Source organism: Gadus macrocephalus, chromosome 2 (assembly GCF_031168955.1).
Source record: "Gadus macrocephalus chromosome 2, ASM3116895v1".
Classification (NCBI taxonomy): domain Eukaryota; kingdom Metazoa; phylum Chordata; class Actinopteri; order Gadiformes; family Gadidae; genus Gadus; species Gadus macrocephalus.
The window spans coordinates 10,007,568-10,027,595 of NC_082383.1; the positions used below are offsets into that span (position 1 = coordinate 10,007,568).

Genomic DNA, 20,028 nt, shown 5'->3' on the forward strand with positions numbered 1-20,028 from the left:
TTGAGAACCACCAGCTGACCCAGCGGTTGTGCGGAGGAACAGCCCTGCAGCCCGGAGGGAGTGAGACGCGGACCGAACGGCGCGGACGGACGCAGACCCCGCCCCCGCCCTTCCCGCCTACCCGGCTCAGACCACCGCGACCCGCAGAGCAACTGCCCTTCCGGTTCCGAGAGAGGAGTGGAGATGTTATAGCTGTGGCCAGAAGGGCCACCTCGCACGCCATGGCCCTGGAGCGAGAGACGTGTCCATGCACACGGCCAGCCCGTCCGACCGGAGAGGAGGAGCCTGCTTCTGTACCACCTGCTGGTCCCATGAAAGAACCGTCTCCCTGAGCCTGCCGATAAGGGTGGGACGGCACGACACCCATGCCCTCCTCGACTCGGGAAGTGTGGTCAATGTGGTCGAGGTGGGTTGCATCCACGGCAAAGTTGAGACCTACCCCACGAGCCGTATCGCCGTACAAACCCCGAAGGGGACCATCAGGGTCCAGGCCAGGGTGGTGCCTAACCTGCCCACGTCCCTATTAATGCGACGGGACTGCCCCATTTTTTGAGAGACTGCTAGGGGCAGAACTCCGCCCATCTCGACCCCGACAACAAAGGGTGAGACCGCAGCCCACGCCCCGCTATCCCATTCCGACTCCGACGGCGACGAGTCTCCAGAGAGAGAGAGAGACCCGCGAGAGCGGTGGTACGCCGGCCTCGCACCTCGTTCACGGAGTCTGTTCCCCCAGGCACGTCGGACACGATGACCGCCTCCGATCGGACACCCCCGCCAGACGAAAGAGAGCATGCCCCTCACTGAGTTCTCGGACTTCCCCCGAGAAGTCGAGAAATCGGACGATGACTCCCTGAGGAACGCCTGGAGACGCGTGCAGACCCACAAGGGACTATCAAGGGACTCTGCAGTACCCACACTTCCGCACACGGGGGGGGTTACTGTATAGGGTAGTACAGAGGAGGGGGGAGGAGAAGGAAAAGTTGGTTGTTCCACGAACATACGTGAGCAAGTTGTTATACATGGCCCACTCACATCTCGGGGAGCTCATCTGTGGATGGATAAGACCAGGGACCGGGTATTGGACAGGTTCTACTGGCCTGGGGTAAAGAGGGACATAAAGGACTACTGCCGAGCCTGCCCCGGATGCCAACACACCGCCCTGAGACATTCGGTACGTAACCCCCTGATACCCATGCCCCTGATAGAAGTCCCATTCGACAGACTGGCGTTAAACATCGTAGGCCCCCTCCCCAAGACAAGTGAGGCCACCGCTATATTCTAGAAATGGTAGATTACGCGACCCGCTACCCGGAGGCCGATCCTCTCCGCGCCGCCACAACCATGGAGGTGGCGAGAGAATTGATGCTACTGTTTAGCAGGGTGGGAATAGTCAGTGAGATACTGATGGATCAGGGCTCATGATTCATGTCCTGTGTGTTGAAAGACCTCAGTCTGTTACAGGTTGCCACAATACAGAATGCAATGGCTCGATCCATACACCCCCTCCTTAACTAACGGTCACGAGTTTATGACATTTTCTGAATTATCGCTCAGCATAAAATGCTGAAACTTCGTTCAGAATTATAATCGGACAACACCGTCTGTATTGGCTGGCCAACTTCCTAATCAGGGAAATAACTTGATAGGGGGGGAGTTGAAAAATATCATGGTTTATTTACATCTGGACAGACAATGTCAACAATTAACCTGGGATCTTACGGAACTGGTCTAATCCGTTAACGGTTTTGTGAAAAACAATTGGTGACGTCAGGGAAGCTGAAGGGAGTGAGAGACCCCATAATAGCCGCGTTTACATGGCACATCTGATCCGCATAGATTTCTATGCGGCATAGATCTGTCCCTAAAATGTGTTCCGAATGTACTGTATACATGGCAGTAACAAAAGTGTCCGTTCTGTCTCTCGCGCACACCTGACACATCTCTGGACCGGCGGCGACATAATGGATGTCTTATCACTATCGGGGATTTTAAATTTGATTTTAATGGAAGCACAGCAGGAGAGAGCTTTTCTCTGCCTGCTCCTTCAATTAAGAAGGAGGACGACAGCGCAGCAACGTCAATTTCTCGTCAGATCTTTATATTTACCCTATGCTCCGCCGCAAACAAGAGGAATTTGGATGCGAGTCCGCAGCCAAGACTGGTGGGAGAGAGTGGTCTTGCGGGAATTTAGTGACCAGGAATCCTCGAAGGTGAACTACTGCAGCTGCCATCTCTCTAAGTTAAGAAGTATTTTAACGTTCAGCCTGCAAAAGTACTAGTAGTAGCCTACTCATTTACAGTTATCTCGGACGAGCGCGGACACTACGATACGCGAACACGTCATTAATAAACACCCATGTGTCCCGTCGCTTAGCAACCGGACACGCTTACCGGACTACTTTTACGGAGTGATAACAAAGACGTGAATCAGGCAATAAATCCACTTTCCTTGACAGCGGTGAAGTTCGGTGTGCTTAAAAGTACCGACGGAGCTCAGTGGACCAATTGCGAACTACTGCGGCTGCACTAAGTTAAACCCCAATCTATGCGGAATAAGTGTATACATGGCGATTTAAAACGGACTACACCACCTCTTCTATTCGGCATAGAATCTATGCCGAACAGATAATTGTATTCCGAATGAGGCGTATACATGACCATTTTCTATGCCGCATAGAAATCTATGCGGCATAGATGTGTCCATGTAAACGCGGCTAATGTTTGTCTGGATCGCGGTCCCTTGGGATGTCAGGCAGGCCCTTGACATATATTTATGTATCAAACGGAATTCGTCTGAGCACTGATGCGATGTCACCTTTGTCTTGGTCCACTATTGAGTGAGAACGCTGCATCCTGTATCAGATAAAGATGGGCTGCGATGTATTCCTTTGGAGCAATAACGGCCATCAATGTACTCCTTAGAAGATAAAATTCTAATGTTCAGATTAAATTCTAATGATGTTCAAAGGTTCCCTACAAAATAGGGTTAACTTTTTGTTTATTATTGCTTCTAATCCAGAAGACTAAGTCTCACTCTGAAATCTTGTTGTTGCATGGAACTTTCTCTGTTGTCAGTACAATCTTAACTATCCTTAACCCAAATATATTAGATAACAGTAAGCTACGCTATCTGTATTCCAATACAGCATACTCCTCTCTCTAGCTCTCACTCACGTTCCCACCATTCGCTTCCTGAAACAACTAAACTCTCCTGAGACTTCTCCTTGAGTCAGACAACGTTGGGCACAAAAACAAACAGGAAATATATATCTCTAGGGATGTTAAATGCTATTTCCTGTCTGCCAAACGCTCAAATGCCTTTTACCTTTTCTTAACTGCTTTAAGAGAATGATTAAACAGCCTCTCTTTGCTATTTGGAGTTTCACAAAAAAAAAAAGAAAAACGACCAACTACATCAGGTTTGTTTATACCGGCTTTCTGCTACTATAACAATACAAATGTAAATTGTATTTTGAAAAAGAAAATGTATTAAGAAAAAGGAATTTGTCTCAATTTCATAGCAGTTCAATTTCAGTTTATTTATAGTACTTTAAATCAAATCAAAAATCAAAAATTTGTGTTGCATTGACTGACCAGAGAAAGCCAGAGTGGAGCTAGGCTGTATTTTTGCACGGTGGTGCTATTGATATGAACCACTGTGCTACTACTTTGACTACTGGGGAAAAGGAACAGTTGTGACTGTCTCTGATTCAGGTAATACACCTTTTTTATTACTTTAAACCTTAATAATTTGGAACAAAGCGCACCCCTTAATCTTTTAGTTTTTGTAAGAGGTTTAAGTCAGTTTATTTCACTGTGACTATGGCTTTGACTACTGGGGTAAAGGGACCTTGGTCACTGTTACAGGAGGTAAGCCCACTTTAACTATGTAGTTTTTAAGTCTTTTTTTTGTCTTACATTTTATAAGAATTGCATTTGTTGCGTGTATGTTTTATGCATTCATTATTTGACTGCACTTAAGTTATGGGCACAATATATTAAACGTTGACTTTGAAATGCAACTAAAATGAAAACAAAAGCCTTATACGATTTTTATTAATTAATTAATGATTTAACAGCAGTCGCTAAGGGCAATTATAACGTTTTTACACCATTCGACTTTGGCAAGGGTAACAAATGTGTTTAAACAAATAACAATTCAAATTGGTTGTTTCAGCTGTAATCTTCCAACTGCATTGTTTTTATGCTTTATAATACCAATAATATTCATTTTAAGTAATAGTAATAATATGTCACATATAATATATACATGAATACATGAATCATCATCAATCAATAATAAGAGTAAATAATGCCATAGAAATACAAATTGATTTCCGGTAGGCCTATATACCGGTGGGCCTATATAGTAACGGTTTTAGAAATATTTTAGTTGGTTTTTTGGTCATTGTCCAAAAGCTTATTTTTGTAAACCTGATGCTAAAATATCAGTTTTCTTATGATAATTCAAAAGTAAGATAATGTTAAATGTATATATAATGTGTATTAATTACAAATATCTTGTTCTGTATCTCTTTCCATGTGCCTTTCTCTCTCTGCCTTTCTCTCCTTGCTAGCGGTGCAAGCCCCCAATGTCTTTCCGCTGGTCCAGTGTGGCTCAGGGACGGGAGAAGTCACTATTGGCTGCATGGCAACTGGCTTCACGCCGGCTTCACTCACGTTTAAATGGGAGTTTGGAGGAAGCGAACTGGCAGACGCCGTTCAGTACCCGACCTCTAAGAAAGATAACCAGTATACAGGAGTCAGCCAGATCCGCGTCAGGAGACAGGACTGGGACACCGAGAAGCCTTTTACCTGCTCTGCGGTACACGCTGGCGGAACTGTCAAGGCCGATGTTTTCAAACAAGGTAGGATTATGTCCATCAAGTTTTTATTGTTTAATGGTTTAATATTGTATTGTCTGACAATTTAAATTTGTATCATAATACATTAATTTGACAAAAAATTATATTATGCTATTGATGTTATGACATAGGCTAAGTCGAGTTAAAATTTGCTACCATTATTGCAATATAGTTCCGAGTTGGCTTATCAATTTTTTTTTATTGTTTAATGGTTTAATATTGTATTGTCTTACAATTTAAAATTGTATCATAATACATTAATTTGACAAAAAAAATATTATTATTATTCACTAAGATGAATTATGACATAAATCGAGTTAAATCTGCTACCATTATTGTAATACAGTTTATATTAATATATTGTGTTAGCATTCAATAAATCAAATGATGGAACAATCCTTAGCCTGTTCTATTGCTATGCATAGTATGCCTACTATGAGGCCTATATAGCCTACATCTTTTTGATCTGGAGTTAGACTAGCAATGTCTTTGCCAGATATAGATTAAAATGTGTATCGCTGGAGGGCAGAGGCTACCGCTGGTGCGTTACATGCTTGTTCAGCCTTTGCAATACATAGGCCTACTGCATAGTTACTTTGCTTACCCGACGGTTGGTCCTCAACTCTACTTTACTAGTACTATTACTTCTACTACTGCTACGACTACTTCTACTTTACTAATGACTTTTATTTATCTCATCTCTGCTGGATATTTTTCCCTCCCTCTTTCTCCATGTATTATTTACTGCTCACAAAGAAGCTATATGTCATGCTATGTTGACATTTTATGCACAATTGTTTAATTGGACAAGCAAGTCCGATCGTCCAAACAGTTTTTAACATTTTCAGTCACTGAATACAGTGTATTCATTGTATTTATTGTCCTCTGTATCGTCCACATATCGATCATGTTATACTGTTTTACAGTGGTGGTGGTGGTTCATAAGTTGCCAGCTCTGAGTATCTTGATCTCTGAGACTGAAGGCAGCCAGGTTGTTTCCTTCGGCTGCTTTGCCGCAGATTTTTCACCAAAGGATTATACGATCACATGGTTGAGAAACGGCAAGAAAATCGATCCATCTGAAAGCAGCACTTCTTCTGAGGGTCAAAAGAACGAGACTGCGACTTTCTACAATGCAGCAAGCTATATCCAGGTGAAGGAAAATCACTGGAAGGATGATGGAACTAATATCACATGTAGGTTTGCAAGTAGTAAAGAGCAAGTGGATGCTCATCTGACCTATGGCGGGGGATGTGTCGGTGAGTAAATATGAATTAAAAGTAATTCAAACAAATGTTTTAGGCAACCTTGTTGAGGGGACTTGAAACTGATGTTTTTCTCTTTCCAACAATAGAACCAACGTCAACAAAATTGGAAATCGATATCTTGCCAATCTCACTTGAGACGATGTATTTGGAAAATAATGCTGACCTTGTTTGCAAGGTCCACAGTAGTGATCCCGTGGAAGTTAAATGGTTTAATGAAAGTGGTGAGGTGTTATCCACTCCGAAGAGTCCAAGTTCAAATACGTACATTGCCACAGCCAGGATAACGTACGATGAATGGAGCAAAGGAATGAGTTGGTACTGTGAGGCTTCGATTAAAGATTCAATAGAGGTTCCAACGAGAAAAGACTTTGTGAAGAATAATGGTGAGTACATGTTTCCAGATTATATAAACGAATGATAAAACTGCTATATGATTTAGAATATTTTTCTGATTTAATCCATAGCCCTAAATAATGGGCCTATGCATGATTATCAAAATCAAAATCAAGTGATTATTTATTGCGGTTAAAAAGAGGCTAAATATGTTGACTGAAATAATTATTTATTTATTTAAAAACTGATTTTGTCTTTGGGTAAAACTCTGTGTAATACATAGCATAGGCTAATTGTTCTCTCATACTTGCAGGACGAAATAGAGTTCCTCCATCCGTTTATCTGCTCCCTCCAGTAGATGATTTAAGTTGCACGAACATGACCCTGACTTGCTTTGTGAAAGACTTCTACCCCGCGGACATTTTGGTGCATTGGCTGGTTGATAATTTGACAATAGATGGAAGTGCTCTTTATTCACACAAAACAACAAACGTTATTGAAAACGGTGACTTGTTTTCCACTTATGGCCAACTTACCTTTAGCTCTGATGGTTGGAAAGACGGCAGAGTGTTTAGATGCGAAGTCTACCACATGTCTATGGATTCCAAAAACCAACCCATTGTCAAGTTAATTACTGAAAAGTCATCAGGCAATGTTAACATTATCAACATGAACCTGGGTCCTTCTACGTGCTTGCCCCAGTAGATGTTGTTTTTCTGTGTGTGATGTAATGCTGCATGTTTGTTTTTTTAAAATGCTGATTCAAAATCAAAATAATAAAAAAAAACATTGAACTTTAAATCTTGTTAATGTTCGTCCAATGTAGCAGGGTTAATCAATGCATTTTACCTATGAATGAATGCAAATTGATAGTAGATAATATATCATATAATATACATAGGCCTCTATAATATAAATTGATACAAGACACATGGCCGATGAGTTAGGCATTACATCCATCAGTTATTCCAGGCTACTTCATTGAAGTTGAGCATTCGTTGGCAGTTTGCAGAGCACCCATCCCTCTCAGAAAACGAAAACTCGACATTTAAGATTGTTCACATGTTTTTAATTGTTTTGTCTCGTTTCTGTGTGCTTTGTTTACCTCTACTGGGTCTTGCCCTGAAGAAGAAATTTCTTCAATTAGTGTAGACTCTTCAAATCAATTCAATTCCTCCAAATTACTACAACAAACTAGCTATGTTCAACCACATTACCGTACATTAGAGGTCTTTAAAAAGCAAGTCTTGGTGCATTGTTATTATTGTGTTACCATCTGATTATATACAAGTAACTGATAACAAAGAATAGTATATTTAACTAAACCATCTACATATCTAAAAAATAATATTTATTTTTGCGGGACACTATACATGCTGGAAAATATAATTAGTCATACCAATTATACCAGTGACAGAAGTTGAGTATCAAGCATTGATATATGCTGGACCATCATTTAATATTTCTTTGTGATCTTTATGTGAAGAAATGTAAAATCATCAAGAGTAAATTATCAAGTAGTGTTTTATTAACGCTCCCCTCTCCCGACCAGCGTTTCTTGTCCTGACTGAAAGCCAATGGAGTAACGCTGTGGATGGACAACAAGATAGCATGCAAAGCACATTGAACACCTTCATCATCCTCTTCCTCATCACACTGGTCTACAGCATTGGAACCACTGCCATCAAGGTACAGAGAGGCTTTGGGCACTACACTAATTATTCTGGTACTTTCATTTCTCAGCCAAGTAATCTCTAAATGATTGTACATTATGAATAACTATGTCATTGCCAATACTAATCAATTCTGGAAATTAAAATCATAAAAACCATGAAAATAACTAATGGACACAGTTTTAACTTATTTGACATTAATGCTTCTCCTTTCATTTTCTTATATTTATTTTAGATCAGATGAAGGAAGTGTTAATGGCATTTTTTTTATCTGTCATTAAAAACGATACGAAGAAAGATGACCTTAAAAAAGACTATTTGCTCCGACAAAGCAATTCAATCTACGAAAACAATGATTCTGAAAAAATTATATGTAGGTAAAAGGGTTTGTAAGTATTATTTAGCAATACTTCAGAAGAGTTTATTTGAGATGTTCCACCTGCTGACCTAAAGAGATTCATGGAATTAATTAACTAAATTCCAGCACTCAACTGATCATGTTTAAATCATACAGGTGGTTACCTTACTACTCGGAATTGCAACATAGTTATGGTAGAGAGAAGAAAATGATACTGAAAGTCATGAAAACAATTCTGAGATATTAAAATGTGAAGCATATTTCCCTTGCTGGCATACTTAGTCTTGCACCTGGTGTCTTAAATGCAGCACTCTAGCTGCCAAGTTTCACTTCTGCTTTTCATGGGGCTATTTTTATGCCAGTGATCTTGCTTTATGCTCCTGCCCGCTGCCTGCTCAGCCTTGTTCTGCTCTAACATGTGTGCAAACAGCGCTCCACCTCCTCCTCCAGCGACTCGTTTACTTGTGATTGAACAACGCCCCCTAGCTTAAAAGGAAGGTTATGGAACACGCTGTAAATAGTTTTCTTTTGGTTACATGTACACAGAAAAATGGTGTATATTCAAATATTAAACTCTGAAAATGTCATTGATCTGTTGGTGCTTTATTTGGCGGATAATATAAAACTCATAGTCTGTGCTGTCTCCCAGTGGAGCGGGTTATCCCTCCAAATATCACCCTGTACCCCGTCTGGACCGGCCAGTCTTGGGCCTCGGAGCTGAGCCTGGTGTGCTCTCTTAGTGGATTCTATCCAGACAAGGTGAGTGTGGAGTGGTTACTGGACGGCCGTGTGCCAGAAACAAGCCCAGTCCAGAACAAGCTGCAAAGTGTTGAGGAAGTGGGGAAAACATTCACCCTCAACAGCAAGATTCAGCTGAAAATGGAGGAGTGGAAAAAGGGCCCAAATGTTCAGTGCAAGTCAAAATATGGACATGGCAAGGAGGAGACAAGAAACATCAATATCTGTGATAGTAAGTACAAGTACCTTGTTTCTCAAAGAACATAGGTCAGAATGCCTTTGCCTTCTCCTTTACTGCTCGCAGCAAATAGACAGTGAAATTCTTGGCCAATTTGGTTTTTTTATTAAGCTGCACTGGCTCCATTGGTATTGGATGTTTATGTGTGATAACAATTATTTTTTTCTCTGACAGTTTATTCATACCCACCATCCGTTCATCTAACGACTCCCAGCTTCAAGACGGTCATCGAGGCAGGATCAGATGTCACAGCAGCATGTGTGGTACACACTGCGTTTGACGTCAATGTGACATGGCATCTGGATGGCAAAGCGCTAACAACACCCAACCTTGTGACCGAGGTTAAAGAGGGAGCTTTAACCAGGAGCAACCTCACAGTCTCCCCTAGCCATTGGAAGAAACTAAACTCCATCACATGTCGGGCAGAGCACTGCTTCACTACTGTTGAAAAGAACATGAGTGTGGCAGGTAATACAGACAAGTGAACTTAGAAAAATTAATGACTGTTACTGATCTTAATATTGCAACTGCGCCTTATGGAGGTCTTCACAGATGTCCTCTTTTGTTTTTATATATCATAGTACTACGATTCTCTGTATTGTTTTCGGTAGACTTAGAGTTATAACTGGTTGCCAAACTAACCAAATGTTCACATATTTGCATTTTTTTCATGAACATCACCTTCTGCACAAAGACAGTCGATGGACAACGGAAATCGGTAATTGACTTCTAATTTTGCTCACCTGTACCAATGTGTGTATTATTATCAGGAAATGATCTTACATGAAATAAATTGCAATATCAGTGTAATGATTCCTTCAAGCTGAAATAACGAGTGAAGTATATTTTCACCTTCTGCAAAATGGTGTAGACAGCAAAATGGTGTGTATTGCAATTACAATCAGGGCATTTAGCAGACGCTTTTATCCAAAGCGACTTACATCGTTTAATACACACATTGACACACCGACGGCAGAGTCAACCATGCAAGGCGACAACCTGCTCTTCAGGAACAGTTAGGGTTAAATGTCTTGCTCAGTGACACTCATCACTCCTCTAGGGGGAGTTGGGTCAAACTAGCAACCTTTCGGTTACAAGACAACTGCTCTACCTCCTGAGCTAAGCCAACCCCCCGGGGTCAAATATTAAACTCTGAAAATGTCATTGATCTATTGGTGCTTCATTTGGCGGATAATAGAAAACTCATAGTCTGTGCTGTCTCCCAGTGGAGCGGGTTATCCCTCCAAATATCACCCTGTACCCCGTCTGGACCGGCCAGTCTTGGGCCTCGGAGCTGAGCCTGGTGTGCTCTCTTAGTGGATTCTATCCAGACAAGGTGAGTGTGGAGTGGTTACTGGACGGCCGTGTGCCAGAAACAAGCCCAGTCCAGAACAAGCTGCAAAGTGTTGAGGAAGGGGGGAAAACATTCACCCTCAACAGCAAGATTCAGCTGAAAATGGAGGAGTGGAAAAAGGGCCCAACTGTTCAGTGCAAGTCAGAATATGGACATGGCAAGGAGGAGACAAGAAACATCAGTATCTGTGATAGTAAGTACAAGTACCTTGTTTCTCAAAGAACATAGGTCAGAATGCCTTTGCCTTCTCCTTTACTGCTCGCAGCAAATAGACAGTGAAATCTTTGGGCAATTTAGGTTTTTTATTAAGCTGCACTGGCTACATTGGTATCGGATGTTTATGTGTGATAACAATTATTTTTTTCTCTGACAGTTTATTCATACCCACCATCCGTTCATCTAACGACTCCCAGCTTCAAGACGGTCATCGAGGCAGGATCAGATGTCACAGCAGCATGTGTGGTACACACTGCGTTTGACGTCAATGTGACATGGCATCTGGATGGCAAAGCGCTAACAACACCCAACCTTGTGACCGAGGTTAAAGAGGGAGCTTTAACCAGGAGCAACCTCACAGTCTCCTCTAGCCAGTGGAAGAAACTAAACTCCATCACATGTCGGGCAGAGCACTGCTTCACTACTGTTGAAAAGAACATGAGTGTGGCAGGTAATACAGACAAGTGAACTTAGAAAAATTAATGACTGTTACTGATCTTAATATTGCAACTGCGCCTTATGGAGGTCTTCACAGATGTCCTCTTTTGTTTTTATATATCATTGTACTACGATTCTCTGTATTGTTTTCGGTAGACTTAGAGTTATAACTGGTTGCCAAACTAACCAAATGTTCACATATTTGCATTTTTTTCATGAACATCACCTTCTGCACAAAGACAGTCGATGGACAACGGAAATCGGTAATTGACTTCTAATTTTGCTCACCTGTACCAATGTGTGTATTATTATCAGGAAATGATCTTACATTAAATAAATTGCAATATCAGTGTAATGATTCCTTCAAGCTGAAATAACGAGTGAAGTATATTTTCACCTTCTGCAAAATGGTGTAGACAGCAAAATGGTGTGTATTACAATTACAATCAGGGCATTTAGCAGACGCTTTTATCCAAAGCGACTTACATCGTTTAATACACACATTGACACACCGACGGCAGAGTCAACCATGCAAGGCGACAACCTGCTCTTCAGGAACAGTTAGGGTTAAATGTCTTGCTCAGTGACACTCATCACTCCTCTAGGGGGAGTTGGGTCGAACTAGCAACCTTTCGGTTACAAGACAACTGCTCTACCTCCTGAGCTAAGCCGACCCCCCGGGGTCAAATATTAAACTCTGAAAATGTCATTGATCTATTGGTGCTTCATTTGGCGGATAATAGAAAACTCATAGTCTGTGCTGTCTCCCAGTGGAGCGGGTTATCCCTCCAAATATCACCCTGTACCCCGTCTGGACCGGCCAGTCTTGGGCCTCGGAGCTGAGCCTGGTGTGCTCTCTTAGTGGATTCTATCCAGACAAGGTGAGTGTGGAGTGGTTACTGGACGGCCGTGTGCCAGAAACAAGCCCAGTCCAGAACAAGCTGCAAAGTGTTGAGGAAGGGGGGAAAACATTCACCCTCAACAGCAAGATTCAGCTGAAAATGGAGGAGTGGAAAAAGGGCCCAACTGTTCAGTGCAAGTCAAAATATGGACATGGCAAGGAGGAGACAAGAAACATCAGTATCTGTGATAGTAAGTACAAGTACCTTGTTTCTCAAAGAACATAGGTCAGAATGCCTTTGCCTTCTCCTTTACTGCTCGCAGCAAATAGACAGTGAAATCTTTGGCCAATTTAGGTTTTTTATTAAGCTGCACTGGCTACATTGGTATCGGATGTTTATGTGTGATAACAATTATTTTTTTCTCTGACAGTTTATTCATACCCACCATCCGTTCATCTAACGACTCCCAGCTTCAAGACGGTCATCGAGGCAGGATCAGATGTCACAGCAGCATGTGTGGTACACACTGCGTTTGACGTCAATGTGACATGGCATCTGGATGGCAAAGCGCTAACAACACCCAACCTTGTGACCGAGGTTAAAGAGGGAGCTTTAACCAGGAGCAACCTCACAGTCTCCTCTAGCCAGTGGAAGAAACTAAACTCCATCACATGTCGGGCAGAGCACTGCTTCACTACTGTTGAAAAGAACATGAATGTGGCAGGTAATACACACAATTGAACACACAATTGAAAATGAATGACTGTCACTGATCTTAATATTGCAACTGCGCCTTATGGATGTCTTCACAGATGTCCTCTTTTGTTTTTATATATTATGTAGTACTACGATTCCCCGTGTTGTTTTCGGTAGACTTGGAGTTATAACTGGTTGCCAAACTAACCAAATGTTCACATATTGGCTGTTTGCATGGACATCACCTTCTGCAACAAGAAAGTCGACGGAATATTACAGACGGAAAACTGTAATTTACTTCTAATTATGCTCACCTGTATCAATGTGTATATTATCTTACATGAATTCAATTGCAATATCACATATTATCAGTTTCATGATTCCTTCAAGCAGAAATAATAAGTGAGGTATATTTTCCCTCTTGGCTATGTAGCCAAGCCAGTGACCAATTACCTTACACCCACATGACAACGGCAGGGCAACCAAAGGTGTAGCTCAATGAATGTATGGCGGATCAGAATTTGAGAAAGAACCAACTACATGAAACAGTGAGGAAGGGGCGGAGAGTTCATTAGCTGACTAAATTAATGTACATTAATGTGCATTAACTAACATTTTCCACATTTCGAAGGCGTGTGGGCACATACCTCTGGGATATTTTATGGTTATTTTACCATTTCAGATCCGGTTCTCTGTCGCTTTAAAACATATCCTTGGTAAAGCGTATGCCGATGAAGTCATCAGATACCGGTTGTCCAGTTGCAGATTTTGCCTTTACTCTTGTATATATTAATTCTTAAATGTTGCTCGTGTCAGTCACATTTTGTCATTCTCTTTCAGGATCACTCTCCCATAGCCAGCCTTCAGCTTTGCTTCTGCAGGGTCCAAATGAGCTGGTGTGCCTGGCTTACGGATTCAGCCCTGCGTCCATCAACATCACCTGGCTACTCGACGGCACCACACAGCTCAGGAGTTACAATACTACTGAACCTCACAGAGGTCCAAAGGGGAAGTTCAGCATCCAAAGCCGACTCCCTCTTTCCCCCAACGAATGGCTACCTGGGCAGATGTACACCTGCAGGGTGAACCATTGTAACGGAAACATAGCCCTGAACATGTCCAAACCAGGTGTGTACATGCACATGTCTTGCTATATCATTGCTGCATATAAATAGTATGGAATTCAGATGCCAGACTCCTAGTGTATAATCAAGGTGGTTCTACACAGTCTACAACTGAATAGACCTTGTGTGATTTTGATAATGGACCTATCTATGTTGCTAGATTGAATTCTCAAATGAAAGAATAGATAGGGTTTTTCAGATGGGAATATCTGACACAATTACACATTTTGCTAGGTCTATGTTGCTTTCCTCTGAACAAAATTTAAAACAACTTAGCTCTGTAGGATAAGAACAATAAAATAATTGATGATTCTGTTAGTCACACAAACTGAGTGTGCAAGTCAACATAGAATGTACTCCATACACTTAAAATGTATTCAACATCTGTTTTCATTACCTTTCCTAGAGATTCTTGAAGAAAGTGTGTTATTTGACGAGAACAAACAGGTTTTCGTCCAAGACATGGGGGAGGACAACTGGATGATGACCATTACCTTCCTCCTCCTGTTCTTCGTCTCCCTTTTCTATGGCATCTTGGTCACGGTTATAAAGGTGAGCGAAACAAATGTTGCGTACACAGAAATTTGCTACAGCTTAACGAGATGGTTTTAAAAATGTACCTAAAATACTTGAAACATGGGGAAACTAAATCTGCATTATTTGCGATCTTTCAGACAAAGTGAGAAGGACCTCAAGAAACATCTAGTGGATCCTGTAATGTGAAGCAGAGGATGCAAAGGAAGCAACTATTTCCATTAGAGCAATGAATTATAACTGATGTATGATGATAATGTTATGTGACTAGCCATAAAGAATATGATAATAAAAAATATAGAATAAAATAAAAATGATATCAATGGTACCTGGAAAATTCTAAACATTGTATTAGGATATAAACCATAAAGTGGAGTCAAGGGAGTCTATATACAGCCTGCTTTGATTTATTGAGTCAAGATAATGGAACCTTAATGATTTAATAGTTTACTGATTTCTGGTAATTTACATTACCAGAAAATGTAAAGATTCCTTGTACATAAGAAAGTGATACTTCTTACCTATGTGCTGTTCCGCAACCCTGGCCAAACACGCATTCGGCCTCTGACTCTTCGTACCTTCCCCTTAATAGAATAGAAAGAAATGTATTGTTATCCTAAAGAATATAACAAAAGTAGGAACTAATTAAATTATTAATTAAACTACCAAAACAAAGTAAACTGACAACAAACTCAAAACAAAAAGACTGAACTACCAGGTCTACATAAAAAATACATAAAAAAATAATATGATAATTAAAAATGTCCTACTGTACCCCAGACATAACCATGGCGTTTTATTGATATACTTTTTATTGATATACTGGAAGACTGACAAACAAATTGAAGTAGGTCCTTAAGAATAAACTTGATTCACCGGTGTTCCGGTGTCCCAGATCACTGTCTATAGTTCTGTGAGTTACTATGCTGACAGCCAATGGCAAACTTGAGTTATTCAAGATGCTGAATGTCATCTTCTTTTTTACTTTCACTCCACTCCAATTTTAGTTATCCCTGTCTCTTTGAGTCTTCTGTAAGTCTTCTGTAAGTCAAATATTTGACATACAGCTGTAGACATGGTGTACATTCAAATGTTTGAAGTATTGTGAATGTCCTGACCTTTCTCCATCAACCTGGACAGATTAATTCATTGGTTGGTTAAAAATAGATTTGATTTTGACATTGTATGCAACCGAGTAAGAGTGAATTAATAGTGAGTATCATAAACAATTTTTTATTTATTTTTATCTGTACCACCTTGTGTGTTATACTCTTAGGAAGGATAACTGTCCAACCTTTAATATTTAATATCTGTATCAAAACATACAAGAATTAAGATTGGTATATGATGTCAAATTATTTGAAAGCCAAGTTAAAAAGCTAAACCAAACAAATGAACTGGTAAATTGGATGTTTAAGAAGTAGTGTCAACATAGGTTCCGAAGTACTGTTCTGATTAACACCACGTTATCCTCATGCATACATAGAGTTTGAGTTTACCATGATCAATGCATATGCATGATCATGCAAGAGCCAAATATTTAGAATGCTAACAAATACATACTGCCTATTATAAGTTGCATATCTGCCGAATGCCATGTCCAATATGAGTCAGTGAATCAGTTTTCAACACCATTTCAAATATGTGACATAAAAATGAAACATATGGCGTATTACTATTGTGATTAGATTGGGGGGGGGGGTTCTTAGTAGATTGTATAATGCTATGCAATTTAGGACTGGGAAACGGGATACATGCTGAGTTTATATTCCATGACCTCAACAACCATCTGTTGTCGTAGGGATTCCAGTCCAAAAATCTGCGAAAACAAAAATCTGCGAAAACTTTTCTACAAGAAAAGCAGGCTGACATAATACTTCTTCTGGTATAGACGGATCAGATCACAGTTATCCCAAGCGCAAAGACACTTGCACATATGTGTTGTCGTAGTGAGTTAGGATACTACACTGTTTTACTGTTTTTTGGGACAGATAAATCTTCTCCAGTACCTTGGAGCATCATGTGTTTGAGAATGGCCTGTATCTTTGTTAGTTCTATGCTAGCACTACCCGTCCTATACTCTTAGAATGTTTGAGAAAAACTAAATTGCGAATGTTGTTATATTAACGGTTAACACAGATGTTGACAGTCACATTTCTACAAGAAAGGCAAAAAGGAAGAAGAAGAAGAAGAAGAAGAAGAAGAAGAAGAAGAAGAAGAAGAAGAAGAAGAAGAAGTTCCAGTCTGTGAAAACGGGAACCCCCCACCAGCACACAGGAACGCCCAATTTCAGTCCGCAGCTGGATGATATTGCAAAAATAAGTGGCCTATACTTAAATCATTTAATTTATCACAAATTTACTGTTTCTCCTTAACAAAGGTTTGTTTAAATGTACAAAATAGGAAAACTAGTTCATATTAGTGTGGTGTGGCCCGGTAAGTGCAAGTTTAGCGCCTATAAATGAATGGTACTTGAATAGCTGAATAATTAAGAGCACCACCAGCTGTGTTTAATATGTCATGACAGCATTGGGAGATGGTGACATAAACATCATATCAAATGATATGCCATAGGCCTATGCAACAATTGCAGTTATAACCAAGAAATTAAGTAATCAAATATTTTGCACCACAATGTGCATGCTTCTCTCAAATGCAATTTCATTGAAAACACACATGCTGATTCTAAGCATACAACCTGTTTTGAGACTAAATGACCTGTTATTTTAAATGAAAGGTATACAACTGCATAACATATTCTTTATTTATCCATGTTAAAGTTATCGAGTCCAAATGATGCCCAAAGTATTGTCAACGAGAATAAAAATCGGAGACGTGTGTTTGTTGTTATCCAATTTCTTAAACACTTTTTATCTGAATCGTTTTCTTCTCACTCATGTTGAAGGAAGAATATGTACGATTTTGGCAATAAAACATGTAGAAACGACCAGACTTATGTTTTATATTTTATTGTCTTCTGTACTAAGATGATACAAAATATTTTCAACCATTGCTTATCTCAGAGAGATCCGTAATTTTTAAATGGGAACCTCCCGGGCCATTTTGTCCATTCTTAACGGCGTAATTTACCCTTATGCACTAGCATCCGGGAAATATCATAAACACGGGAAACATAGGGAGTGAGGACGGAAGTCTGAGAATTATGATAGCTATCCACTCTATTGTTTTTTTCATTCAATGTATTGCTCACTCGTGATTATTCAGTTCAGTTTGCCGCGACTTCTAATGCTGAAGCTTTGTAAAGCGTTAACGTACGGGTGAATTGGATTTTTCCACGCCAGTCGCAGGGAGCGTGACGTCACATACGAGCCGTGTAGTCTTTCTCACTAGCTGCGTTTACATGGACACATCTGATCCGCATAGATTTCTATGCGGAATAGAAAATGATCATATATATGCCTCATTCGGAATACAATTATCTGTTCGGCATAGAGTTCTATGCCAAATAGAAGAGGTGGTGTAGTCCGTTTTAATCGACATGTATACACTTATTCCGAATAGATTGGGGTTTAACGAGCAGCTGCAGTAGTTCGCAATTGGTCCACTGAGCGCCGTCGGTACTTTTATGCACACCGAACTTGACCGCTGTCAAGGAAAGTGGATTTATTGAAAAACTCAGGTGATCTGTTTTTCTAGATTATATAAAATTACACCCATATCAATAAAACTGCATGAACAACCCCTCGAACAAGTTAAAACGATCAGATTTCTTGGTGTATGGCAGAGTTTTTCAGCCTTGGGGTCCCGACCCCATGTGGGGTCGCCTGGAATTTAAATAGGGTCGCCTGAAATGTCTAGTAATTGATTAAAAAAGAAAAAAGATTTTATTTTTTTTAAAACCCTACAAATAATTGTACATAACTGTCTCTGATACTTTCATTTTCTCGAATATAAATCTAGTTCAAATAAAATGTAACAAATATCTGAGCTGGTGCATCTTTGAGCACCGCAATCACGTGACTGCACAGTTACATTACTTGAGTTCAAGCTCAAACCTGTAAAATGTAAACACAAACCTGCAATCAGAGTGTATAAAACAAAATGGAAAGATGTATTTGCCCGCCTGGCCCTGTCCCTCCAAATACAGTTCCAAGAGGAACTGTGGCACAGACACCTAAGACACAGCGAACATATGATTCAGTATGGATTTACAAGTGTGATGGAATGCTTGGAGGAGAAGCCGAAATGTCTGCTATGTAGTAAGGTCCTGTCTGCCGAGGGTATGAAGCCAAACAAACTCAAAAGTCACTTTGAGACACCACACAAAGAGCATGTCGGCAAAACCAAGAGCTTTTTTCGAAAATAAATTTGCCGACCGAACAAACAGCAAGTGTATTTCAAAAAGGCTGTGACTTCTAGTGAACGGGCCCTGAAAGCTTCTCTTGAGGTGAGCTATCTCATTGCTAGGAATATGAAGCCACATAGCATTGCTGAGACTTTAATATTGCCAGCTGCCATCGATATGGTGAAAACGATGTGCGGGGAGGAAGAAGCTCAAAAAATAACTAAATTGCGCCCATTGCCGACATACTGCACCAGGTCGTAACCATAGTGATCAAGCCACATCCTCTGCGCGCACGTCTGTTTGCAACACTGTGCGCCGACAAGGGCTCTGAATATGAAAACTTACTGATGGGTGTATAGCAGGGGTCAGCAACCTTTTCAACATGCAGTGCCAGTTTGACATATTCTCGTTAATGTGTGTGCCTTAAGCAACAATATATAAAAAATGAAGCTGAATTATGACACAGCGACCAAAAACATTTCCAGAAGACCTTGAATTATTTCCATATAGTCCACAATCATGCATCAACATTTTAAATGTTTTTTTGGTTGTTATATTTGCAACATGGGCTTACAAATTATAATTACATATGTCCCATCTTAAAACACAATTTTCAGAAACTCATTCAAAAACATATTTGCACTGTGAGAAATGTAAAAAACGAGAACATATGAGAATGTTGAAACCATCCACATCAATATCTTTAAGACATGTACAGCTATGCAAAACCATGTGAAGGCGATGCATACAGCAACAACACCACTTGCAACAATATTTTAAATATTTTCTTTTCTATTACTCACAACATAGGTTTAAAAACTATTAATTGATCCCATTTCAGAACACTGCTTTCTGTATAATTTGGATGTGTTACAAGCGCAGGCCTTGAGAATCTGCAGTGGTTCATTTAAAACGTCTCCAGTGTCAGCAATGCAGGTTGAGATGGGAGAAATGCCTCTGAAAATAAGAAGAATCAAGTTAATGCTTGCATACTGGGTTAATCTTCAGGGGCACTATGATACACATCCTGCAAAGAGCGTTTTGA

General features: G+C 40.4%; 1 protein-coding gene across 1 annotated transcript; it reads left to right on the plus strand.

The window, feature by feature from the left end:
• Positions 1–247: 247 nt before the first annotated feature.
• Positions 248–15,005, plus strand: LOC132474524 (hemicentin-1-like). The gene is made up of 15 exons (XM_060075282.1): positions 248–406; positions 779–907; positions 3,648–3,714; positions 4,578–4,868; positions 9,147–9,467; positions 9,648–9,941; positions 10,168–10,191; positions 10,700–11,020; positions 11,201–11,494; positions 11,721–11,744; positions 12,253–12,573; positions 12,754–13,047; positions 13,860–14,147; positions 14,550–14,695; positions 14,818–15,005. Exons 1-15 carry the CDS (start codon positions 248–250, stop codon positions 14,824–14,826), a joined length of 2,982 nt encoding a protein of 993 aa, XP_059931265.1. The 3' UTR covers positions 14,827–15,005.
• The last annotated feature ends 5,023 nt before the right edge of the window (positions 15,006–20,028 follow it).

What these genes read in the sequence shown, in the direction of transcription:
- LOC132474524 (XM_060075282.1), top strand. Translation starts at nt 248, where the DNA reads ATGCACACGGCCAGCCCGTCCGACCGGAGAGGAGGAGCCTGCTTCTGT. An exon ending in AAACATCAATATCTGTGATA is followed by an intron (nt 9,468 to 9,647) that starts GTAAGTACAAGT and finishes TTTCTCTGACAG; the next exon opens with TTTATTCATACCCACCATCC. An exon ending in CCTGAACATGTCCAAACCAG is followed by an intron (nt 14,148 to 14,549) that starts GTGTGTACATGC and finishes TACCTTTCCTAG; the next exon opens with AGATTCTTGAAGAAAGTGTG.